Source organism: Thalassophryne amazonica, chromosome 6 (genome assembly GCF_902500255.1).
Source record: "Thalassophryne amazonica chromosome 6, fThaAma1.1, whole genome shotgun sequence".
In the NCBI taxonomy this organism is placed as follows: Eukaryota; Metazoa; Chordata; class Actinopteri; order Batrachoidiformes; family Batrachoididae; genus Thalassophryne; species Thalassophryne amazonica.
In genome coordinates this window covers 6,434,169-6,456,482 of record NC_047108.1, presented here as the reverse complement: position 1 = coordinate 6,456,482, position 22,314 = coordinate 6,434,169, and the positions used below count along the sequence as shown (strand labels likewise).

At 40.6% G+C, this 22,314-nt stretch overlaps 1 protein-coding gene across 1 annotated transcript in view; it reads right to left on the bottom strand.

Annotated features, from left to right (window-relative positions):
- The window catches only part of dcp1a (decapping mRNA 1A), a 48,462-nt gene that overhangs the window by 25,854 nt on the left and 294 nt on the right, over nt 1–22,314 (bottom strand). Inside the window, exons 2-3 of the mRNA XM_034171707.1 lie at nt 22,176–22,216; nt 2,130–2,257 (exon numbers count right to left, since the gene is read on the bottom strand). Of these exons, the coding sequence (XP_034027598.1) occupies nt 2,130–2,257; nt 22,176–22,216 (169 nt within the window). The remainder of the gene's footprint in view (nt 1–2,129; nt 2,258–22,175; nt 22,217–22,314) is intronic.

Genomic DNA, 22,314 nt, shown 5'->3' with positions numbered 1-22,314 from the left:
TCCAGACTGTCTTTGATCATCCTGGAGCTGATCAATGGGTGAGCCTTTGCCATTCTGGTTATTCTTCTATCCATTTTGATGGTTGTTTTCTGTTTTCTTCCACGCGTCTCTTTTTTTTTTGTCCATTTTAAAGCATTGGAGATCACTGTAGATGAACAGCCTATAATTTTTTGCACCTGCGTATAAGTTTTCCCTCTCCAGTCAACTTCTTAATCAAACTACGCTGTTCTTCTGAACAATGTCTTGAACGTCCCATTTTCCTCAGGCTTTCAAAGAGAAAAGCATGTTCAACAGGTGCTGGCTTCATCCTTAAATAGGGGACACCTGATTTACACGTTTGTTCCACAAAATTGACAAACTCACTGACTGAATGCCACACTATTATTGTGAACACCCCCTTTTCTACTTTTTTTACTAATAGCCCAATTTCATAGCCTTAAGAGTGTGCATATCATGAATACTTGGTCTTGTTGGATTTGTGAGAATCTACTGAATCTACTGGTACCTTGTTTCCCATGTAACAATAAGAAATATACTCAAAACCTGGATTAATCTTTTTAGTCACATAGCAATACTATTATTCTGAACACTACTGTATATATTCCTAAATGATTTCTTTAAGAAACAGTTTGTGGGAGAAATTTGGTCGACCACAAGCACGACTCGAGTCCACCGCTTTTACTTCTCAGTAGTTTCAAAGATGGGATAAAGTTTACTCCTTCCATATAATCCTTTGTGGGTATCATGAATTGCTCCGAGTCCAACACAGGCCATAGCTCCAGTGCCTTGTTGCCACCGTTTTTGGTTTGAAGGGCTATTCCCCGGAAAATAAAACGAAAAAGCCGACTTGGCCCTTTTAGACAGAGGGAAAAGTTCAGTGCAGGCTTCACCTCCTTCAGCCATGATGGAGAGCTAGCTAATGTTAGCTGTCTGTTTGTAAACACAGACAGAGGTGCTCGCCAGGGAGAAGGGCGGCAGTCTCCACTCTGCCTGTCAAGAATTCTCATAACTCACTCATACGGTAGGGATGGTATAACGGAAAATTTTAGTGGTTTTGATACTATGACTTTCATACCGCGGTATACCGTGAAACCGGTTATCAGCCCATGTCTAGTCATGTTTGCAGGAAACCAGGCACCATCCCTACAGTGAAGCATGGTGGTGGCAGCATCATGCTGTGGGGATGTTTTTCAGCAGCAAGAACTGGGAGACTAGTCAGAATTGAGGGAAAGATGAATGCAGCAATATACAGAGACATCCTGGATGAAAACCTGCTCCAGAATGCTCTCGACCTCAGACTGGGGCGACGGTTCATCTTTCAGCTGGACAATGACCTTAAGCACACAGCCAATATATCAAAGGAGTGTCATAAGGACAACTCTGTGAATGTCCTTGAGTGTCCCAGCCAGAGTCCAGACCTGAATCCGATTGAACATCTCTGGAGAGATCTGAAAATGGTTGTGCACCAACGTTCCCCATCCAACCTGATAGAGTTGGAGAGGTGCTGCAAAGAGGAATGGACAAAACTTCCTAAACATAGGTGCGCCAGCTTTCCAGATTCACTGTAACTGTGTTCATCCAGTCAAGAGATTAGTCCAGTCCCTTGTGCCATTTTGATAAAGTGTTTTGGAGATTTTGTAAACTATACATTTTTAGAAAGCGTAAGAAACGAGGAATCCAAAACAACAGTGTTTAGATTTTTTTTTTCTTTTTTCCCAAATGTTATGGCCACCATCCTTCAGAAACAAACTTTTCAGTTCCTTGAATTCTGGTTATGGGTCAACTTTGTGGCATGCAGTTAACAAGTCACAGTACATGGGAGACATGCATACCAGCAGCCCCTGACAGAGTTGATAATGAGCGCTTTAATGGACCCTTAAGCCTGATCTTAAGCCTTTTTGGTGGAAACTGTACAACATGTATGGGATACTATAATCATATCAATTCCTCAACCATGAACTGCTCAACTTCTAAAAGTACTTCCTCAGGGATACTGGATAAATACTGCCAAATGAAACCAATTCCAGTCCACCCTGGCACAAAATATCTGGTGGTAGGGTGCATCACCCCAGCTATTTTTGAATACTGGAGAGGAGGAAAGGGTCGGGGGAAAGACAGCAAGTACTCACAGTTGCCATTCCTGTAGAGAAGAAAGGGATCTTGCAGCTGGAACTCTAGATCTTTGTTGATTGGCTCCACCAAGTTCTCAGTGCTCAGTCGGTTCATAATAGTGAAGCCGTGGTGAGGTGAGGCAGACCTGCCAAACACATCATTAATGCTGTTACATAAGTTCTGACAGTAAGAAAAATACAACATCACTTGACTTTTTTTAATGGCCAAGTGAAGCGCAAGGTTTTTGTGGTCAAAGTGGCCATCCTTACATAGCCGTATTGAGAGTACAAAATTCTATCTTTATTCTCTTCAAGGGATTACCACTGGTTATGACAGCCACCACTGTAAATGTTTGTATTCCTATAGCCACTGTAATAGGAATACAAACTCTTTCACAAACTCTTGTGAAAGAGTTTGTTAGGTATGTGGGGGAAGACATAGCCACCTCTTTTTGTGGGTGGTTCTGACTTTTGGAACCCTTTGTCAGCAGTGTTGACCAACTGCAAATGGAAATTATTTAAGTAAATAAATAAATAGATAAAAGGACTTCCGGTTATGGCCGCATGCTAGTAAGTCATGCTTTTCTCCTCTGCTGAAATCCTGGGTAAATCCAGGGTATCCTGGGTAAAATAAATTATATAACACCATAATTTCTCTTGAGAGTGCAGGAAACTTTTGATAGGAGCAGCGATGCCAAAGCAAGCAAAGCCTAACAAAGAGACTGGGAAAATACAGACGCAGGCCAAGCTGATTGGTTTCGGAGCACAGAGCATGAAGCATATCGTTAGCAGACAGGCTAGTGCTAGCCCAGAGGCAAGCGCCAATGCTGACGCTCTGGGGCAAAATAGCAATGAACTCACCGGGGCTAAAGAAGAAATTCTGACGGTGATAAGCAGCTTAAAGTCTGAGTTTTCAACGAGACTGGACGAGATTCTGAGCACACTGAGTTACGGGGGATGGTACACATGCTGACAGAAAAAAATAAAGCACTGGAGGAGATGATCGACTTGGAGACCAGATCACGAGTCACGACTGAACAATCTGAGGCTCGTGGGCCTCCTCGAAGGTGCTGAAGGACTGGACCCCTGTTCTTTTTTGGAAGCTTGGATACCGGAGGTGCTGGACATGTCCCCCCCTGCAGAGTCCACCAATGATGAGAGCACACTGGGTCAGGCCAAGAAGAGGCAACGATGCACTATCAAGAACTTTGATTAGGAGGTTTGTGAACTACAAGCACAAAATGGCTGTGATTAAGGCAGCAATAGCTAAAAAGGAAATCCTTTACAAAAACAAAACGTGCAATTCTATAACAACCTCGCAAGTTCACAAACATCAGAGGCAGTACAACTCAATGCACCAGCAGCTTAGGAGCCTGGGACTCAGACACGGCTTCATACCTCCAGCTAAACTGATGGTAATGTACAGGGAACAAACACACACGTTCAGCAGTCCAACTGAGGTGCAAGTCTTCAACAACAAGACAAAGGAGGAAGCTGGATGAATAAATACTGAATGCTGGTGCTAATGAGTGTGTGGACATATTCATATATGCTTCAGTGAATTTTCTTTACTAGGATCAAGGGTGAGATGACATTTTGAGCATGGGCACTTTAAGTTTGCACTTTTATGTTAAATTAAGTTCAGATTACATTTTTATACAACCAACATATAATGTAAGAAGTAGTACCCCCAATTTTATTTTTTATAAAAAAAAAAAAGAAAGAAATTATTTCACTTTATTTTTTCATTTTAGTTGCTGATGTTTAATAATGTGAGATGTGCAGAGTAGTACATATTATTCAACAGTGTTTATGTGTATAAGTGATGTGGAGCTGGAGAATCGAATAAGTTGTTATTTCTTGTTTTTTTTTTTTTTTTAACATTGACTTAAAAGCTTGCTGGACTGATTCGGAGATCTGTCCCAGTTGTAGCCAGAAGCAATAAGTTCCATGGTGTTTGTTCAGTCTGGTTCACTATGTTCAATGTATGTTCTAATGTTTAAATGTGTTAATACTCTCAGACATTTTATTTATGTCAAAGGACCTTCGCTCCATCTTACAACCCCAATTCCAATTAAGTTGGGACGTTATGTAAAATGTAAATAAAAACAGAATACAATGTTTTGCAAATCCTCTTCAACCTATATTCAACTGAATACAGCACAAAGACAAACTAATGTTCAAACTGATAAACTTTATTGTTTTTGTGCAAATATTTGCTCATTTTGAAATGGATGCCTGCAACACATTTAAAAAAAGCTGGGACAGTCGTATGTTTACCACTGTGCTACATCACCTTTCCTTCTAACAACACTCAATAAGCAATTGTGAACTGAGGACACTTTTGGAAGCTTTGTAGGTGGAATTCTTTCCCATTCTTGCTTGATGTATGACTTCAGCTGTTCAACAGTCCGGGGTCTCCGTTGTTGTATTTTGTGCTTCTTAATGTGCCACACTTTTTCAGTGGGTGACAGGTCTGGACTGCAGGCAGGCCAGTCTAGTACCTGCACTCTTGTACTACAAAGCCACGCTGTTGTAACATGTGCAGAATGTGTCTTGCTGAAATAAGCAGGGACGTCCCTGAAAAAGACGTTGCTTTGATGGCAGCATGTGTTGCTCCAAAACCTGGATGTACCTTTCAGCACTGATGGTGCCATGACAGATGTTTAAGTTGCCCATACCAAAGGGCACTAACACACCCCCAAACCATCAGAGATGCTGTCTTTTGAACTTTGCGCTGGTAAAAATCTGGATGGTCTTTTTCTCTTTTGTCCAGAGGACATTACATCCATGATTTCCAAAAACAATTTGAAATGTGGACTCATCAGACCACAGCACACTTTTCCACTTGGCATCTGTCCATTTCAAATGAGCTCAGGCCCAGAGAAGGTGGCAGCGTTTCTGGATGTTGTTGATGTATGGCTTTCACTTTGCATGGTTTAACTTGCACTTGTAGATGTAGCGACGAACTGTCAATGGTTTTCTGAAGTGTTCCTGAGCCCACGTGGTAAGATCCTTTACACAATGATGTCAGTTTTGAAGGTCACGGGCATTTAGTGTTGGTTTTCAGCCTTGCCACTTACATGTAGAAAGTTCCCCAGATTCTCTGAATCTTCTGATTATCGTATTTTTCGGACTATAAGTCACACTTTTTTACACGTTTTGGCCAGGGGTGCAACCTATACTCCAGAGCGACTTATAAATGAAAAATATACCGGTAGATTCTCAATTAATTTACCGTAATAAAACAATTATTTGTGACATTGTCGCTCTATGTTTTAAAATGGCCACCGGAAACAGAAATGCAATGCATCATGGGCACTGTAGTATGGCAGCCGCCCTATAGGTCACACTGGTCGCGATAACCAATCAGAGAATAGAACATTGGACACGTATTCCTCACCTCACCCAGACAATGACTGTGAAACAGCGTGTGAAGCAGACAAACACGGTGCTTGCTGTTATTCCGGGAGGACTAACAAAACAGCTTCAACCCTTGGATATCAGTGTGAGCAGAGTGTTTAAGTTGACGTTGAGAGCTGCGTGGGAGCACTGAGTGAGCAATGGCGGAGGATTAGCGTCTGCACTTGGAAGGAGCTGGCGTCGACACCACGGGGAGGTCATGAGCTACGCAGGTAGGTGCTGCACAAACATCGGCAACTGACACCTGGTGTGTACTATGGTCCACAGCGGGTAAAATGTTAGAAAAGAACCGTTCAGCGATGGTGCTTCACGGTGCTCGCAATGTGGTCCGCAAAATACAAACATATCCGTAGGTAAAATGCAGCTCACGAGAGGGCACTCAAGGCTTGTGTGACTGTTCCTGCGACTTCTGACTACCATAGAAAAAAAAAAAATTCAACATTACTGATAACTTAACAAGACCACGGAGAAGGCCCAAAAAAATGCCACCAAAAAGAAAATCACACTTTTTTTTTTTTTTTTTTTATATATAGCGCCAAATCACAACAAACAGTTGCCCCAAGGCGCTTTATATTGTAAGGCAAGGCCATACAATAATTATGTAAAACCCCAACGGTCAAAACGACCCCCTGTGAGCAAGCACTTGGCTACAGTGGGAAGGAAAAACTCCCTTTTAACAGGAAGAAACCTCCAGCAGAACCAGGCTCAGGGAGGGGCAGTCTTCTGCTGGGACTGGTTGGGGCTGAGGGAGAGAACCAGGAAAAAACATGCTGTGGAGGGGAGCAGAGATCGATCACTAATGATTAAATGCAGAGTGGTGCATACAGAGCAAAAAGAGAAAGAAACAGTGCATCATGGGAACCCCCCAGCAGTCTACGTCTATAGCAGCATAACTAAGGGATGGTTCAGGGTCACCTGATCCAGCCCTAACTATAAGCTTTAGCAAAAAGGAAAGTTTTAAGCCTAATCTTAAAAGTAGAGAGGGTGTCTGCTGAAGGCTCTGCCTCCCATTCTACTCTTACAAACCCTAGGAACTACAAGTAAGCCTGCAGTCTGAGAGCGAAGCGCTCTATTGGGGTGATATGGTACTACGAGGTCCCTAAGATAAGATGGGACCTGATTATTCAAAACCTTATAAGTAAGAAGAAGAATTTTAAATTCTATTCTAGAATTAACAGGAAGCCAATGAAGAGAGGCCAATATGGGTGAGATATGCTCTCTCCTTCTAGTCCCCGTCAGTACTCTAGCTGCAGCATTTTGAATTAACTGAAGGCTTTTTAGGGAACTTTTAGGACAACCTGATAATAATGAATTACAATAGTCCAGCCTAGAGGAAATAAATGCATGAATTAGTTTTTCAGCATCACTCTGAGACAAGACCTTTCTGATTTTAGAGATATTGCGTAAATGCAAAAAAGCAGTCCTACATATTGTTAATATGCGCTTTGAATGACATATCCTGATCAAAAATGACTCCAAGATTTCTCACAGTATTACTAGAGGTCAGGGTAATGCCATCCAGAGTAAGGATCTGGTTAGACACCATGTTTCTAAGATTTGTGGGGCCAAGTACAATAACTTCAGTTTTATCTGAGTTTAAAAGCAGGAAATTAGAGGTCATCCATGTCTTTATGTCTGTAAGACAATCCTGCAGTTTAGCTAATTGGTGTGTGTCCTCTGGCTTCATGGATAGATAAAGCTGGGTATCATCTGCGTAACAATGAAAATTTAAGCAATACCGTCTAATAATACTGCCTAAGGGAAGCATGTATAAAGTGAATAAAATTGGTCCTAGCACAGAACCTTGTGGAACCCCATAATTAACTTTAGTCTGTGAAGAAGATTCCCCATTTACATGAACAAATTGTAATCTATTAGACAAATATGATTCAAACCACCGCAGCGCAGTGCCTTTAATACCTATGGCATGCTCTAATCTCTGTAATAAAATTTTATGGTCAACAGTATCAAAAGCAGCACTGAGGTCTAACAGAACAAGCACAGAGATGAGTCCACTGTCCGAGGCCATAAGAAGATCATTTGTAACCTTCACTAATGCTGTTTCTGTACTATGATGAATTCTAAAACCTGACTGAAACTCTTCAAATAGACCATTCCTCTGCAGATGATCAGTTAGCTGTTTTACAACTACCCTATCAAGAATTTTTGAGAGAAAAGGAAGGTTGGAGATTGGCCTATAATTAGCTAAGATAGCTGGGTCAAGTGATGGCTTTTTAAGTAATGGTTTAATTACTGCCACCTTAAAAGCCTGTGGTACATAGCCAACTAACAAAGATAGATTGATCATATTTAAGATCGAAGCATTAAATAATGGTAGGGCTTCCTTGAGCAGCCTGGTAGGAATGGGGTCTAATAAACATGTTGATGGTTTGGATGAAGTAACTAATGAAAATAACTCAGACAGAACAATCGGAGAGAAAGAGTCTAACCAAATGCCGGCATCACTGAAAGCAGCCAAAGATAACGATACGTCTTTGGGATGGTTATGAGTAATTTTTTCTCTAATAGTTAAAATTTTGTTAGCAAAGAAAGTCATGAAGTCATTACTAGTTAAAGTTAATGGAATACTCAGCTCAATAGAGCTCTGACTCTTTGTCAGCCTGGCTACAGTGCTGAAAAGAAACCTGGGGTTGTTCTTATTTTCTTCAATTAGTGATGAGTAGAAAGATGTCCTAGCTTTACGGAGGGCTTTTTTTATAGAGCAACAGACTCTTTTTCCAGGCTAAGTGAAGATCTTCTAAATTAGTGAGACGCCATTTCCTCTCCAACTTACGGGTTATCTGCTTTAAGCTACGAGTTTGTGAGTTATACCACGGAGTCAGACACTTCTGATTTAATGCTCTCTTTTTCAGAGGAGCTACAGCATCCAAAGTTGTCTTCAATGAGGATGTAAAACTATTGACGAGATACTCTATCTCCCTTACAGAGTTTAGGTAGCTACTCTGCACTGTGTTGGTATATGGCATTAGAGAACATAAAGAAGGAATCATATCCTTAAACCTAGTTACAGCGCTTTCTGAAAGACTTCTAGTGTAATGAAACTTATTCCCCACTGCTGGGTAGTCCATCAGAGTAAATGTAAATGTTATTAAGAAATGATCAGACAGAAGGGAGTTTTCAGGGAATACTGTTAAGTCTTCTATTTCCATACCATAAGTCAGAACAAGATCTAAGATATGATTAAAGTGGTGGGTGGACTCATTTACTTTTTGAGCAAAGCCAATAGAGTCTAATAATAGATTAAATGCAGTGTTGAGGCTGTCATTCTCAGCATCTGTGTGGATGTTAAAATCGCCCACTATAATTATCTTATCTGAGCTAAGCACTAAGTCAGACAAAAGGTCTGAAAATTCACAGAGAAACTCACAGTAACGACCAGGTGGACGATAGATAATAACAAATAAAACTGGTTTTTGGGACTTCCAATTTGGATGGACAAGACTAAGAGACAAGCTTTCAAATGAATTAAAGCTCTGTCTGGGTTTTTGATTAATTAATAAGCTGGAATGGAAGATTGCTGCTAATCCTCCGCCCCGGCCCGTGCTACGAGCATTCTGACAGTTAGTGCGACTCGGGGGTGTTGACTCATTTAAACTAACATATTCATCCTGCTGTAACCAGGTTTCTGTTAGGCAGAATAAATCAATATGTTGATCAATTATTATATCATTTACCAACAGGGACTTAGAAGAGAGGAGGAACTTTGCAGATTACAAGTTGCGACTGGTGAAATATGCATCCGAAAACAGTAGCCGTCACAATATTATCATCTGAACTTTTCATGTTAACATACCTGTATGTCCATGCGACTTATTTATGATTTTTTTTCCTTTATAATGGATAAAGTGGCTGGTGCGACTTATAGTTAGGAAAATACGGTATATTATGGATTGTAGTTGATGGAACCCCTAAATTCTTTGCAACTGAATGTTGAGAAACATTATTCTTAAACTCGGACTATTTTTTCACACAGGTGTTCACAAAGTGGTGATCCTCGCCCCATCTTTGCTTGTGAATGGCTGAGCCTTTTGGGGATGCTCCTTTTATACCCAATCATGACACTCACCTGTTTCCAATTAACCTGTTCACCTGTGGAATGTTCCAAACAGGTGTTCTTTGAGCCTTCATCAACTGTCCCAGTCTTTTGTTGCCACTGTCCCAGCTTTTTTGAAATGTGAACTTTGAAATGTCAACTTCATTGGAATTGGGGTTGTAAATGCCACAGAAGACAGAAGTTAAATTTACCTCCTGGAATTGCAGAGAATTACATAAAAACAGTAATAAATAAACTAAAAGACTAATTCGAACACTGTATTTCTACAAGAGACTCACACCCTTTCAGACAACACAAAAATTGGTAGGATATGCAAGGAAACATTTACGCAATGTCTTACTTCGCAAGCCAGGGGAGTGATGATTCTTATTGATAAATCAGTGCCCTATTATTAATGAGAATGAGAATTATTAAGAGAATTAATGAGAATTATTATTAACAATTATTAATGAGACAACCTAAGTTTTAAACATGACACACTCGAAGAGACATTATCCTCGTCTCTCTGGAGGAATATTGCAAGAAGTGATTATCTACTTATTTAACTACCTTTTTTTTTAAATTATTATTTCCTTTTTACCTTCTGCAGTGGACAGTTATTAATGAAACAACCTCAGTTTCAAACATGATACACTCAAAGAGACATTATCCCTGTTTTTATCCACTTATTTAATTGCCTACTTTATTTTATTTTTTCTCCTTCCCCCCTTTGGGCTTACTGAAAGTTGAGCTTAAGGTCTGTTTTAAATTTGTTAGCGAGCCAAAACACAATGTCAATACATGAGCAACATTGCTCCTCACAGCGTGGATCAAACATTCTGTATAACCGGACTTTATTACACTTTGTAATGTCTACGTGCGCTCAGTTGGGGGAAGCGCATGAGGGTCATTTGGTTTTTCCTTCTTTTCTACTGGATAACTTGGCACCCCCAAATTAGAAGCAGTTTAATAGCTTTATGTTTAATGGTTCAGAATTAAAAATTTCCAGCTGGAATACAAGAGGACTGAACAAATTAGTAAAGCTTAAACAGGTTTTGGGTAGAATCAAGCAGATGAAATCCAATATAATTTTCTTGCAGGAAACTTACCTGGTAATGAATGATATAAACAGGTTTAATAACAGATGGCCAGGTCAAGTTCATTCTGCTTTTTTTTTTTTTTTTACTACTCATGCTAGAGGAGTTATCAATCAATCAATCAATTTTTTTATATAGCGCCAAATCACAACAAATAGTTGCCCCAAGGCGCTTTATATTGTAAGGCAAGGCCATACAATAATTATGTAAAACCCCAACGGTCAAAACGACCCCCTGTGAGCAAGCACTTGGCTACAGTGGGAAGGAAAAACTCCCTTTTAACAGGAAGAAACCTCCAGCAGAACCAGGCTCAGAGAGGGGCAGTCTTCTGCTGGGACTGGTTGGGGCTGAGGGAGAGAACCAGGAAAAAGACATGCTGTGGAGGGGAGCAGAGATCGATCACTAATGATTAAATGCAGAGTGGTGCATACAGAGCAAAAAGAGAAAGAAACAGTGCATCATGGGAACCCCCCAGCAGTCTACGTCTATAGCAGCATAACTAAGGGATGGTTCAGGGTCACCTGATCCAGCCCTAACTATAAGCTTTAGCAAAAAGGAAAGTTTTAAGCCTAATCTTAAAAGTAGAGAGGGTGTCTGTCTCCCTGATCTGAATTGGGAGTTATGATACTAATCCATAAGTCAATTCTCTTCCAGTTAAAAAAAAAAAAAAATACATAGACCCATCAGGGAGATACATTATATTTAATGGTACCATAGTGTCTACCCAGGTCAATTTAATAAGCGTGTATGCTTCTAATGCTGATGAGCCCTCTTTCTACAACCCCTGGCAAAAATTATGGAATCACCGGCCTCGGAGGATGTTCATTCAGTTGTTTAATTTTGTAGAAAAAAAGCAGATCACAGACATGACACAAAACTAAAGTCATTTCAAATGGCAACTTTCTGGCTTTAAGAAACACTATAAGAAATCAAGAAAAAAAGATTGTGGTAATCAGTAACGGTTACTTTTTTAGACCAAGCAGAGCAAAAAAAATATGGAATCAGTCAATTCTGAGGAAACAATTATGGAATCACCCTGTAAATTTTCATCCCCAAAACTAACACCTGCATCATATCAGATCTGCTCGTTAGTCTGCATCTAAAAAGGAGTGAACACACCTTGGTGAGCTGTTGCACCAAGTGGACTGACATGAATCATGGCTCCAACACGAGAGATGTCAATTGAAACAAAGGAGAGGATTATCAAACTCTTAAAAGAGAGTAAATCATCACGCAATGTTGCAAAAGATGTTGGTTGTTCACAGTCAGCTGTGTCTAAACTCTGGACCAAATACAAACAACATGGGAAGGTTGTTAAAGGCAAACATACTGGTAGACCAAGGAAGACATCAAAGTGTCAAGACAGAAAACTTAAAGCAATATGTCTCAAAAATCGAAAAATGTACAACAAAACAAATGAGGAACGAATGGGAGGAAACTGGAGTCAACGTCTGTGACCGAGCTGTAAGAAACCGCCTAAAGGAAATGGGATTTACATACAGAAAAGCTAAAAGTTTTGTGTCATGTCTGTGATCTGCTTTTTCTCTACAAAATTAAACAACTGAATGAACATCAGCTGAGGCCAGTGATTCCATAATTTTTGCCAGGGGTTGTATGATGAATTCTAAAACCTGACTGAAACTCTTCAAATAGTCCATTCCTCTGCAGATGATCAGTTAGCTGTTTTACAACTACCCTTTCAAGAATTTTTGAGCGAAAAGGAAGGTTGGAGATTGGCCTATAATTAGCTAAGATACCTGGGTCAAGCCTGGTAGGAATGGGGTCTAATAGACATGTTGATGGTTTGGATGAAGTAACTAATGAAAATAACTCAGACAGAACAATCTGAGAGAAAGAGTCTAACCAAATACCGGCATCACTGAAAGCAGCCAAAGATAACGATAGCTACTCTGCACTGTGTTGGTATATGGCATTAGAGAACATAAAGAAGGAATCATATCCTTAAACCTAGTTACAGCGCTTTCTGAAAGGCTTCTAGTGTAATGAAACTTATTCCCCACTGCTGGGTAGTGCATCAGAGTAAATGTAAATGTTATTAAGAAATGATCAGACAGAAGGGAGTTTTCAGGGAATACTGTTAAGTCTTCAATTTCCATACCATAAGTCAGAACAAGATATAAGATATTAAAGTGGTGGGTGGACTCATTTACATTTTGAGCAAAGCCAATTGAGTCTAATAATAGATTAAATGCAGTGTTGAGGCTGTCATTCTCAGCATCTGTGTGGATGTTAAAATCGCCCACTATAATTACCTTATCTGAGCTAAGCACTAAGTCAGACAAAAGGTCTGAAAATTCACAGAGAAACTCACAGTAACGACCAGGAGGATGATAGATAACAACAAATAAAACTGGTTTTTGGGACTTCCAATTTGGATGGACAAAACTAAGAGTCAAGCTTTCAAATGAATTAAAGCTCTGTCTGGGTTTTTGATTAATTAATAAGCTGGAATGGAAGATTGCTGCTAATCCTCCGCCTCGGCCCGTGCTATGAGCATTCTGGCAGTTAGTGTGACTCGGGGGTGTTGACTCATTTAAACTAACATATTCATCCTGCTGTAACCAGGTTTCTGTAAGGCAGAATAAATCAATATGTTGATCAATTATTATATCATTTACTAACAGGGACTTAGAAGAGACAGACCTAATGTTTAATAGACCACATTTAACTGTTTTAGTCTGTGGTGCAGTTGAAGGTGCTAGAGTATTTTTTCTTTTTGAATTTTTATGCTTAAATAGATTTTTGCTGGTTATTGGTGGTCTGGGAGCAGGCACCGTCTCTACGGGGATGGGGTAATGAGGGGATGGCAGGGGGAGAGAAGCTGCAGAGAGGTGTGTAAGACTACAACTCTGCTTCCTGGTCCCAACCCTGGATAGTCATGGTTTGGAGGATTTAAGAAAATTGGCCAGATTTCTAGAAATGAGAGCTGCTCCATCCAAAGTGGGATGGATGCCGTCTCTCCTAACAAGACCAGGTTTTCCCCAGAAGCTTTGCCAATTATCTATGAAGCCCACCTCATTTTTTGGACACCACTCAGACAGCCAGCAATTCAAGGAGAACATGCGGCTAAAAATGTCACTCCCGGTCCAATTGGGGAGGGGCCCAGAGAAAACTACAGAGTCCGACATTGTTTTTGCAAAGTTACACACCGATTCAATGTTAATTTTAGTGACCTCCGATTGGCGTAACCGGGTGTCATTACTGCCGACGTGAATTACAATCTTACCAAATTTACGCTTAGCCTTAGCCAGCAGTTTCAAATTTCCTTCAGTGTCGCCTGCTCTGGCCCCGGAAGACATTTGACTATGGTTGCTGGTGTCGCTAACTTCACATTTCTCAAAACAGAGTCGCCAATAACCAGAGTTTGATCCTTGGCGGGTGTGTCGCCGAGTGGGGAAAAACGGTTAGAAATGTGAACGGGTTGGCGGTGTACACGGGGCTTCTGTTTAGAACTACGCTTCCTCCTCACAGTCACCCAGTCGGCCTGCTTTCCCGGCTGCTCAGGATCTGCCAGAGGGAAACTAACGGCGGCTAAGCTACCTTGGTCTGCACCGACTACTGGGGCCTGGCTAGCTGTAGAATTTTCCAAGGTGCGGAGCCGAGTCTCCAATTCGCCCAGCCTGGCCTCCAAACCTACGAATAAGCTACACTTATTACAAGTACCATTACTGCTAAAGGAGGCCGAGGAATAACTGAACATTTCACACCCAGAGCAGAAAAGTGCGGGAGAGACAGGAGAAGCCGCCATGCTAAACCGGCTAAGAGCTAGTAGCTGCGCTAAGCTAGCGGATTCCTAAAAACACACAAAATGAATAATCTGTAAATAATTTAGAGGTGATTCAGCAGAGGGAGTGCTTTAGTTAAGGCACGTGAAGATTACACTGTGAAGCAAATCGTTATCTAGGTAACTAGATCAATCTAACTGCGCAGATTAAACAGCTAACAGATACAGCAAAACACTGCTGTGCTCCGGAACAGGAAGTGATACAATACCGCAGTGAGAGCCAACCACCAGTAGAGGCCAGTCAGGGAGTTGGAACAGGAACTTTATAATAATGATTTCCCGGAAAACAGCATGAGCTTCTTTTATTGAAATCCCAATATAACGAGCTAACTACCAATAAGATAACTTCCAATTTACTATGGTTAAAGCAGTCATATTACGATCAGGGAGAAAAGGCTGGGAAACTCTTAGCATGGAGAATGAAAAAGATACAAACACATTGAGCCATCAACTATTAAATTAGAAGATGGAAAAGATCTGTTTGATCCAGTTGAAATAAACACTGCCTTTACAATATACTAGGAAGAGCTATATAAATCTGAATACCCAGACTGCTCTGGAAAACAAAATTAGTTTCTAGACCAACTTCAGTTCCCAACTTTAGCTGAGGAGGCTAAAATTAATATGGAGAAAAGTTTAAGTGTTGAAGAACTATTGGATGCTCTGAAAAGTATGAGTAGTGGGAGGGCATCAGGGCCGCATGGCTTGCCTACAGAAATATGTAAGAAATTCTCAGGAAAATTGCTACCACATCTCTTAGAGATGTTCAATGAATCTTACAAAAAAAGGAGTACTACCTCCATCACTAAGTTCTGCCGTAATTTCTCTTCTGTTAAAACCAGGTAAATCCCCATCAGAAAGAGCATCTTATTGTCCCATATCTTTAATGTCATGTGGCACTAAAATTCTATGCAAGGCCCTGGCTAAACGAATTGAAAAAGTCATACCCAATCTGAATGCCAATGACCAAAATGGATTTGTGCAGGGCAGACAAGCATTTCACAATACAAGTAGGTTGTTAAATGCTCTGTATTGCTAAACAAAATGCCAGGGACTATGCGATCCTGTCATTGGACGCCGAAAAGGGTTTTGACAGGATCGAATAGAGGTATCTTTTTGATATTCTTAAAAGATTTGAATTTGGACAGAAGTATTTACAGTGGATCCAATTATTGTACACCCAACCGGTAGTAGAAATTCTAACTAACAACCAAATATCAAAATCTTTTAATCTTGGCAGATCTACACGCCAGGGCTGCCCTATGTCCCCCTTATTATTCTTGTTTGCCATTGAACCCCTGGCCATGGCAATCCGCCAGTCAGCTGAAATATCAGACATAACTATAAGCGGAACGGAGCATCGTTTGTCTCTCTTCGCGGACGACATTGTTTTGTTTTTGACGAATTTGGGACCCTCACTAAAGGCACTATGTCATCTTCTGGAGAGTTTTGGGAAATTTTATGGTTATAAAATCAACAGCAGTAAGAGTACCATGTTATTGCTGAATAAAAATGAGCGAGAGGGTCCACCAGTCTATGCACAGTTTGCTATTGCCACAGAAGGATTTAGGAATTAAAATAGCCCCAGATATTGGAAGCATCATCCCAGTCAACTATGATCCTCTGGTGAAAGAAGTAAGAGAAACTCTAGAGAAATGGAGCACAATGCCTATCTCTATGATGGGACGTGTTAATATTATTAAGGTGTCAATTCTACCTAAATTTCTATACCTATTTCCGTCAATTCCCCCTCCCCTGGCCAGCCTCCTTCTTTTCTACACTAAAAAAAGCTTCACCTGCTTTATATGGAATAATAAACACCCTAGGTTACGTCTCTCTCTCTCCTCTACCTACCATATGATTGTAGAGGCCTTAGACTGCCCAATTTTAAACTTTATTACTGGGCAGCCCAACTTCGGGCTGCCATGTATTATTTTTGTAAAACAGAGGTTCGGGCTTGGATAGCGATAGAAAACGGCACACTGGAACTTCCATTGTGCCTGTACCTTTACTCATCACAAAATAAAATACTTAGAAAATGCACGCAAAATCCATTTCTGAATAACACTATATCAGTCTGGCATGAAGCCCACACTTTTGTGAATGAAAATCTTAAGCTTTCATGTTCCGCACCTATTTGGGGAAATAACTTTAAAACAGGGCAATGTGATTTGGGATTCAAACAGTGGAAAGACAGAGGACTGAGCAAGATAAAAGACTTGAACAACGAAGAAACTAATGCCATTTCAACAACTGCTCAATAAATAAGACCTTCCAAGGAAGCATTTTTTTTTTTTTTTTAAATACTTGCAAATTAGGAGTTTTGTTTACTCCGAACATAAAACTACTCTGGAACCCCCACTGTCTACCATTGAAAAACTTACAATTAAACACTCACACTACAGAATCAATGTTTAGACATGTTTTTTGAAGCCCATTTCCCATGCTGCGATGGCTTCATTTCTGCGGGCTTTCAGGGAGGTTTTTAAATAATAAAAACAAACAAACAAAACACAACACTCCCACCTTCCCTCTCAAAAATCTTATCCTTGGGAAAACTGTGCAACTAACACCCCAAAACACACCTGTTCACCATTTCAACATATTCACTGTGCAACAACACTAAAAACACCTAATTCAAACTATATATAAAAAAAATGTTTTTCTCCATTCACTCTAATAGAAAAGCTAAAATGGTTCTGTAAGGTGGTTCCCAAAGTGACGTCACCGAAATCAGCATTTCTCGCAGGTTAACATTTCTGAGCATTTATCAGCGGCCAATCAAATCAGGCAAAATTTCCCATGTATATGGCTTAATGTCTCAAAGCATATGGCACCAAAAATACAACACACACACACACACACACACACACACACACACACACACACACACACACACACACACACAGACACAGACACAGACACAGACACAGACACAGACACAGACACAGACACAGACACAGACACAGACACAGACACAGTTAGGGCTGAAACGATTATTCAACTAACTCGAATAATTTGATTACAAAAAATGTTCGAGGCAAATCCTGTGCCTCGAAGCGTTGTTTAATGTTGGAGTACATATGCCAAGCCTGTGTGTGGCACTGCAACGTCCCAGAAAAAAAAAAAAAAAAAACAGAAGAAGACTAGGGGATTCCCATAAGCCGTGTAAATGCTAATCAAATTGGCACCTAAAGCAACCATTTTCCAACATGACATATAGAGTAAAATTAAGCCTTTTAAGAGAAAGAGGGTCCACGCTAATCATCTGAAATAGACTGACTGCACATTTAAAGCGAAGCTGTGCGTTTGTGTATTTTTAAAAAACACATGGTCCACTCGACATGGGGAGTGACTACTGACTGGGCAGCTGGCTGCTGTCTCTTTCTCTCAGCCTGGTGTCTAGATTGGATTATTGTAATGCTTTATTTTCTGGCCTGCCGCAGTCTAGCATTCGAGGACTTCAGCTGGTACAGAATGCTGCTAGCAGACTTTTGACACAAAGTAGAAGGTTTGACCACATTACTCCCATTCTGGCATCCCTTCATTGGCTACCGGTTTCTGCCAGATCAGATTTTAAAGTTTTATTGTTGGTTTATAAAATTGTTCATGGACTGGCACCTTCCTACATGGCGGACTTGGTTAAGCCCTACGTACCTGCGAAGGGCACACAGGGCGCAGGGCTTCTGTGTGTTCCGAGGATGAACAAAAAGTCTGTGGGGTATAGAGCCTTCTCCTACCGTGGTCCGGCTCTTTGGAACGATCTACCTGCTGTTATTCGGCAGTCTGACACAGTGGAGATTTTTAAATCAAGACTGAAGACCCACTTTTTTTAGACTGTCTTATCATTCATTTTTAATCTGTTTGTGTTTGCTTTTAATTTCTTTTTATTCTACTGTTTTATCTTTTTACTGTGCTTTTCTTGCTTTTAATTTTGATTTTAGATTAATTTGTGTTGTTGTGAATTATGTGAAGCGCCTTGGGGCGACTTTGTCGTGATTTGGCGCTATATAAATTAATAAATTGAATTAAATTGAATTGGTGTGAGAGGCTGGGCGAGTCACAGCTCTGTCCCCGGCCACACTGAAACAGTTTCTGAAAGATCTTCTCAGCAAACGTCCACTCTTTCTTCTGTGTTTCGCTGACTCGCACTGTGTTTCACTTTTTAATTTTCGCTTTTTTTTTGGGCAACACACAATGCTTCACATACACGGTAACTTAAATAAAATAATAAGAAAAAAAGTGACTGCGAGACTTGCATGTTCAACATCCAGCTGAAATGCATCTGCTGAACTGCAGAGAAAGAGGACTTAAAAAAAACAAAAAAAACATGCAGGGACCTGGTCTGCCAACCTTAAAAAAAGAAAAAATGGTTACTTTTACAAGCTGGGGGGAAAGAAAAAAAAAAAAAAAAAAAACAGAAACCACATGCCATTGCAATTTCAGCAAAATGTCAAGATTTTGGTGCATTTTGCTTTTTGTGTCCAAATAAAGCTTTTTGCATGGGAGTGCTCAGGTTGTGTGGATTTTTGGTTTGATATCTCTTTTTGATCCAGCACCCCTTTTTTACACATCTTGGATGTGTGTGTCTCTTCTGATTTACTAAGATTTTGGCGCAGAGACATTGTGCCATTGCTGAGGGAGAGCCCTGGACTATTGATGTTGTTTAAAAATGCAAAAGTACTTTTTATCCAATTACTTGATTAATTGCCAGAATAAATGATAGAATATGCGATTACTAAAATAATCGATAGCTGCAGCCCTACACACAGTATTTTCATAATTCTTTATTTAGTCAGCTCATTCTCACATTTCATCTACCAGGGACATGCACTTTAAACAATCAATAAGGAAATCAGAATGTCTCTGGGAAACCCATCTAACTGAAAAATCACACAGATGTGTAAATACTATCATGAATTCCAGTTCAGTATCAACAAGTTATCAAAATCCCGAGAGTCAGAAAACAGGCACCACAGACATGAATTATGACACCAATCTTCCTGGTCCTTATTGAGAACAAATTGCCACATCATCGAGCAGATTGTTTGTTGCACCTCACTTGCTCAACATTACCAACACTTGTCACATGTGGTACATCCAGTGTACTCAACTTAATGATCATTGTTGTCCAGGTGTCAGTCATCAACTGGTATCTTGGTCATGATGTGGATCCTGCTCACTATATCCTCATTATTGCTGTGAGAAATCTCATTGGACTGTTTAGTGTTCATCTCGCATCCTCATGGTTTTCATCTCACGAGCTCTTTCTAGAGCGACAAGGCAGTGCATCTTCATCAACATTATTATTGTTGCTGTCAACAATCTATGTTGACTTTCGTAACACTTCTGACTTCTTGTCACCCTCATCATCTTTATCTCTTGCCCTTTTTTGAGAGGGACCAAGCAGTGGATCTTTATCACCATCAGCAGTGTCACTGTACTTACTTAACCATTTGTATTTCCTCCTCATTATCTTCATCTCTTACCCATTTGTTGAAGGACCAGGCAGTGGATCTTCAGTCACTGTCAGCAGTGTCACTGTACTTTCTGAACTGTTTTGACTTCCTGTCACCCTCATCATCTTTGTCTCTTGCCCATTTCCAAGATGGACCTGGCAGTGGATCTTTGTCAACGTCACTGTCAGTAATGTCACTGTACTTTCTTAAACATTTGTATTTCAGTTTATCAACTTCGTCTCTTGCCCTCTTTCTGCAGAGACCAGGTACAGCTCCTTCATCAATGTTATTATCATTGCTCTCTCTATTAACAACAAGGACACCGCTACTGTCAGCAACTTCTTTGTCAATCTGCCCATGTCTATGATGAACTTCCTGCTGGACAGACACAGCTGCAAATCTATAGTTTCTAGCAACAACGACCTCATTATAACAAGGACCATCTACCAACTCCTCTGCGTGAGCATCATAACATCTCACACTAGACCGCCCACAGCTGCTGAGAGCGCGGCGCACTCTGAGCGCCGATCGACAGGCTGAATCAACCAGATCATTTCCAACGTGACGGCTTTGTTGATCCGGGACGTCGTCTGACTTCCACAAAAATGGCAGAAGACGTGGTCATCAAGACTTTTTCGGCACATTCCACTGTTACAGGAGTTTTTTTCATGGAAAGAGGAGCGGATGAATGCGCCACAGAGCTGCGAATGGCGCGGGACAAAAGCACCTCCGTGTTGGTCTCACAGGACGGCTTTCAGACGGCTTTCGGTGGCTTTTCAGTCGTGTGACTATCCAAGAAATTGTGCATGAGCTCGACATGCCAGAACATGTCCTGTGAGGCTTCATCATGGCGTTGCTTTGCGCCATGCGGCTCCACCATGACACGCGGAATTCCTCCGCTCCTCTTTCCATGACAAAAACTCCTGTAACAGTGGAATGTGCCGTTCATTTCCACACTGGATGCTGTGTTGATCTGGGACGTCGTCTGACTTCCACAGGAATTGCGGAAGACGTGGACATCTGCACTTTTTCGGAACATTGAGACAGACGTGTTAGTTTTGGGGATGAAAATTTACAGGGTGATTCCATAATTTTTTCCTCAGAATTGAGTGATTCCATATTTTTTCCCTCTGCTTGGTCTAAAAAAGTAACCGTCATATTCAGTGATGAATCTCGAATCTGCATTGGGCAAGGTGATGATGCTGGAACTTTTGTTTGGTGCTGTTCCAATAAGATTTATAAAGATGACTGCCTGAAGAGAACATGTAAATTTCCACAGTCATTGATGATATGGGGCTGTATGTCAGGTAAAGGCACTGGGGAGATGGCTGTCATTACATCATCAATAAATGCACAAGTTTACATTGATATTTTGGACACTTTTCTTATCCCATCAATTGAAAGGATGTTTGGGGATGATGAAATCATTTTTCAAGATGATAATACATCTTGCCATAGAGCAAAAACTGTGAAAACATTCCTTGCAAAAAGACACATAGGGTCAATGTCATGGCCTGCAAATAGTCTGGATCTTAATCCAATTGAAAATCTTTGGTGGAAGTTGAAGAAAATGGTCCATGACAAGGCTCCAACCTGTAAAGCTGATCTGGCAACAGCAATCAGAGAAAGTTGGAGCCAGATTGATGAAGAGTACTGTTTGTCACTCATTAAGTCCATGCCTCAGAGACTGCAAGCTGTTATAAAAGCCAGAGGTGGTGTAACAAAATACTAGTGATGTGTTGGAGCGTTCTTTTGTTTTTCATGATTCCATATTTTTTTCCTCAGAATTGAGTGATTCCATATTTTTTTTCCCTCTGCTTGGTCTAAAAAAGTAACCGTTACTGACTGACACAATTTTTTGCCCCTGATTTCTTAGTGTTTCTTAAAGCCAGAAAGTTGCCATTTGAAATGACTTTAGTTTTGCGTCATGTCTGTGATCTGCTTTGTTTCTACCAAATTAAACAACTGAATGAACATCCTCCGAGGCCGGTGATTCCATACTTTTTGCCAGGGGTTGTATATCACGTACCTAATCACTGAGCTCTGTTACATGGGGTTAAAAAAAATTCGAACATGGCATTCCAGGCATCCGATCTCTATCCATTTTTAACCTCTAACCGTAACAAGGCGGCGCTACATACTAATAGGATTTGGAATTATTAACACACCAGTGAGTGGATACGATAAAACAGGTGCACAAAAAAGAAGAAGATAACAGCTTGTTACCTCGCATAAACGAACAGTGTTCCCTCGATTTCAGTTTTCTCCTGAAAGGGGAAAAAAGGTTCTCTCAAAAAAGCAAAACAACTTGAAGCTATGTCTTAGCCATAAGCTAAAAGGACATAACTGGAAGTAATGAAAAACA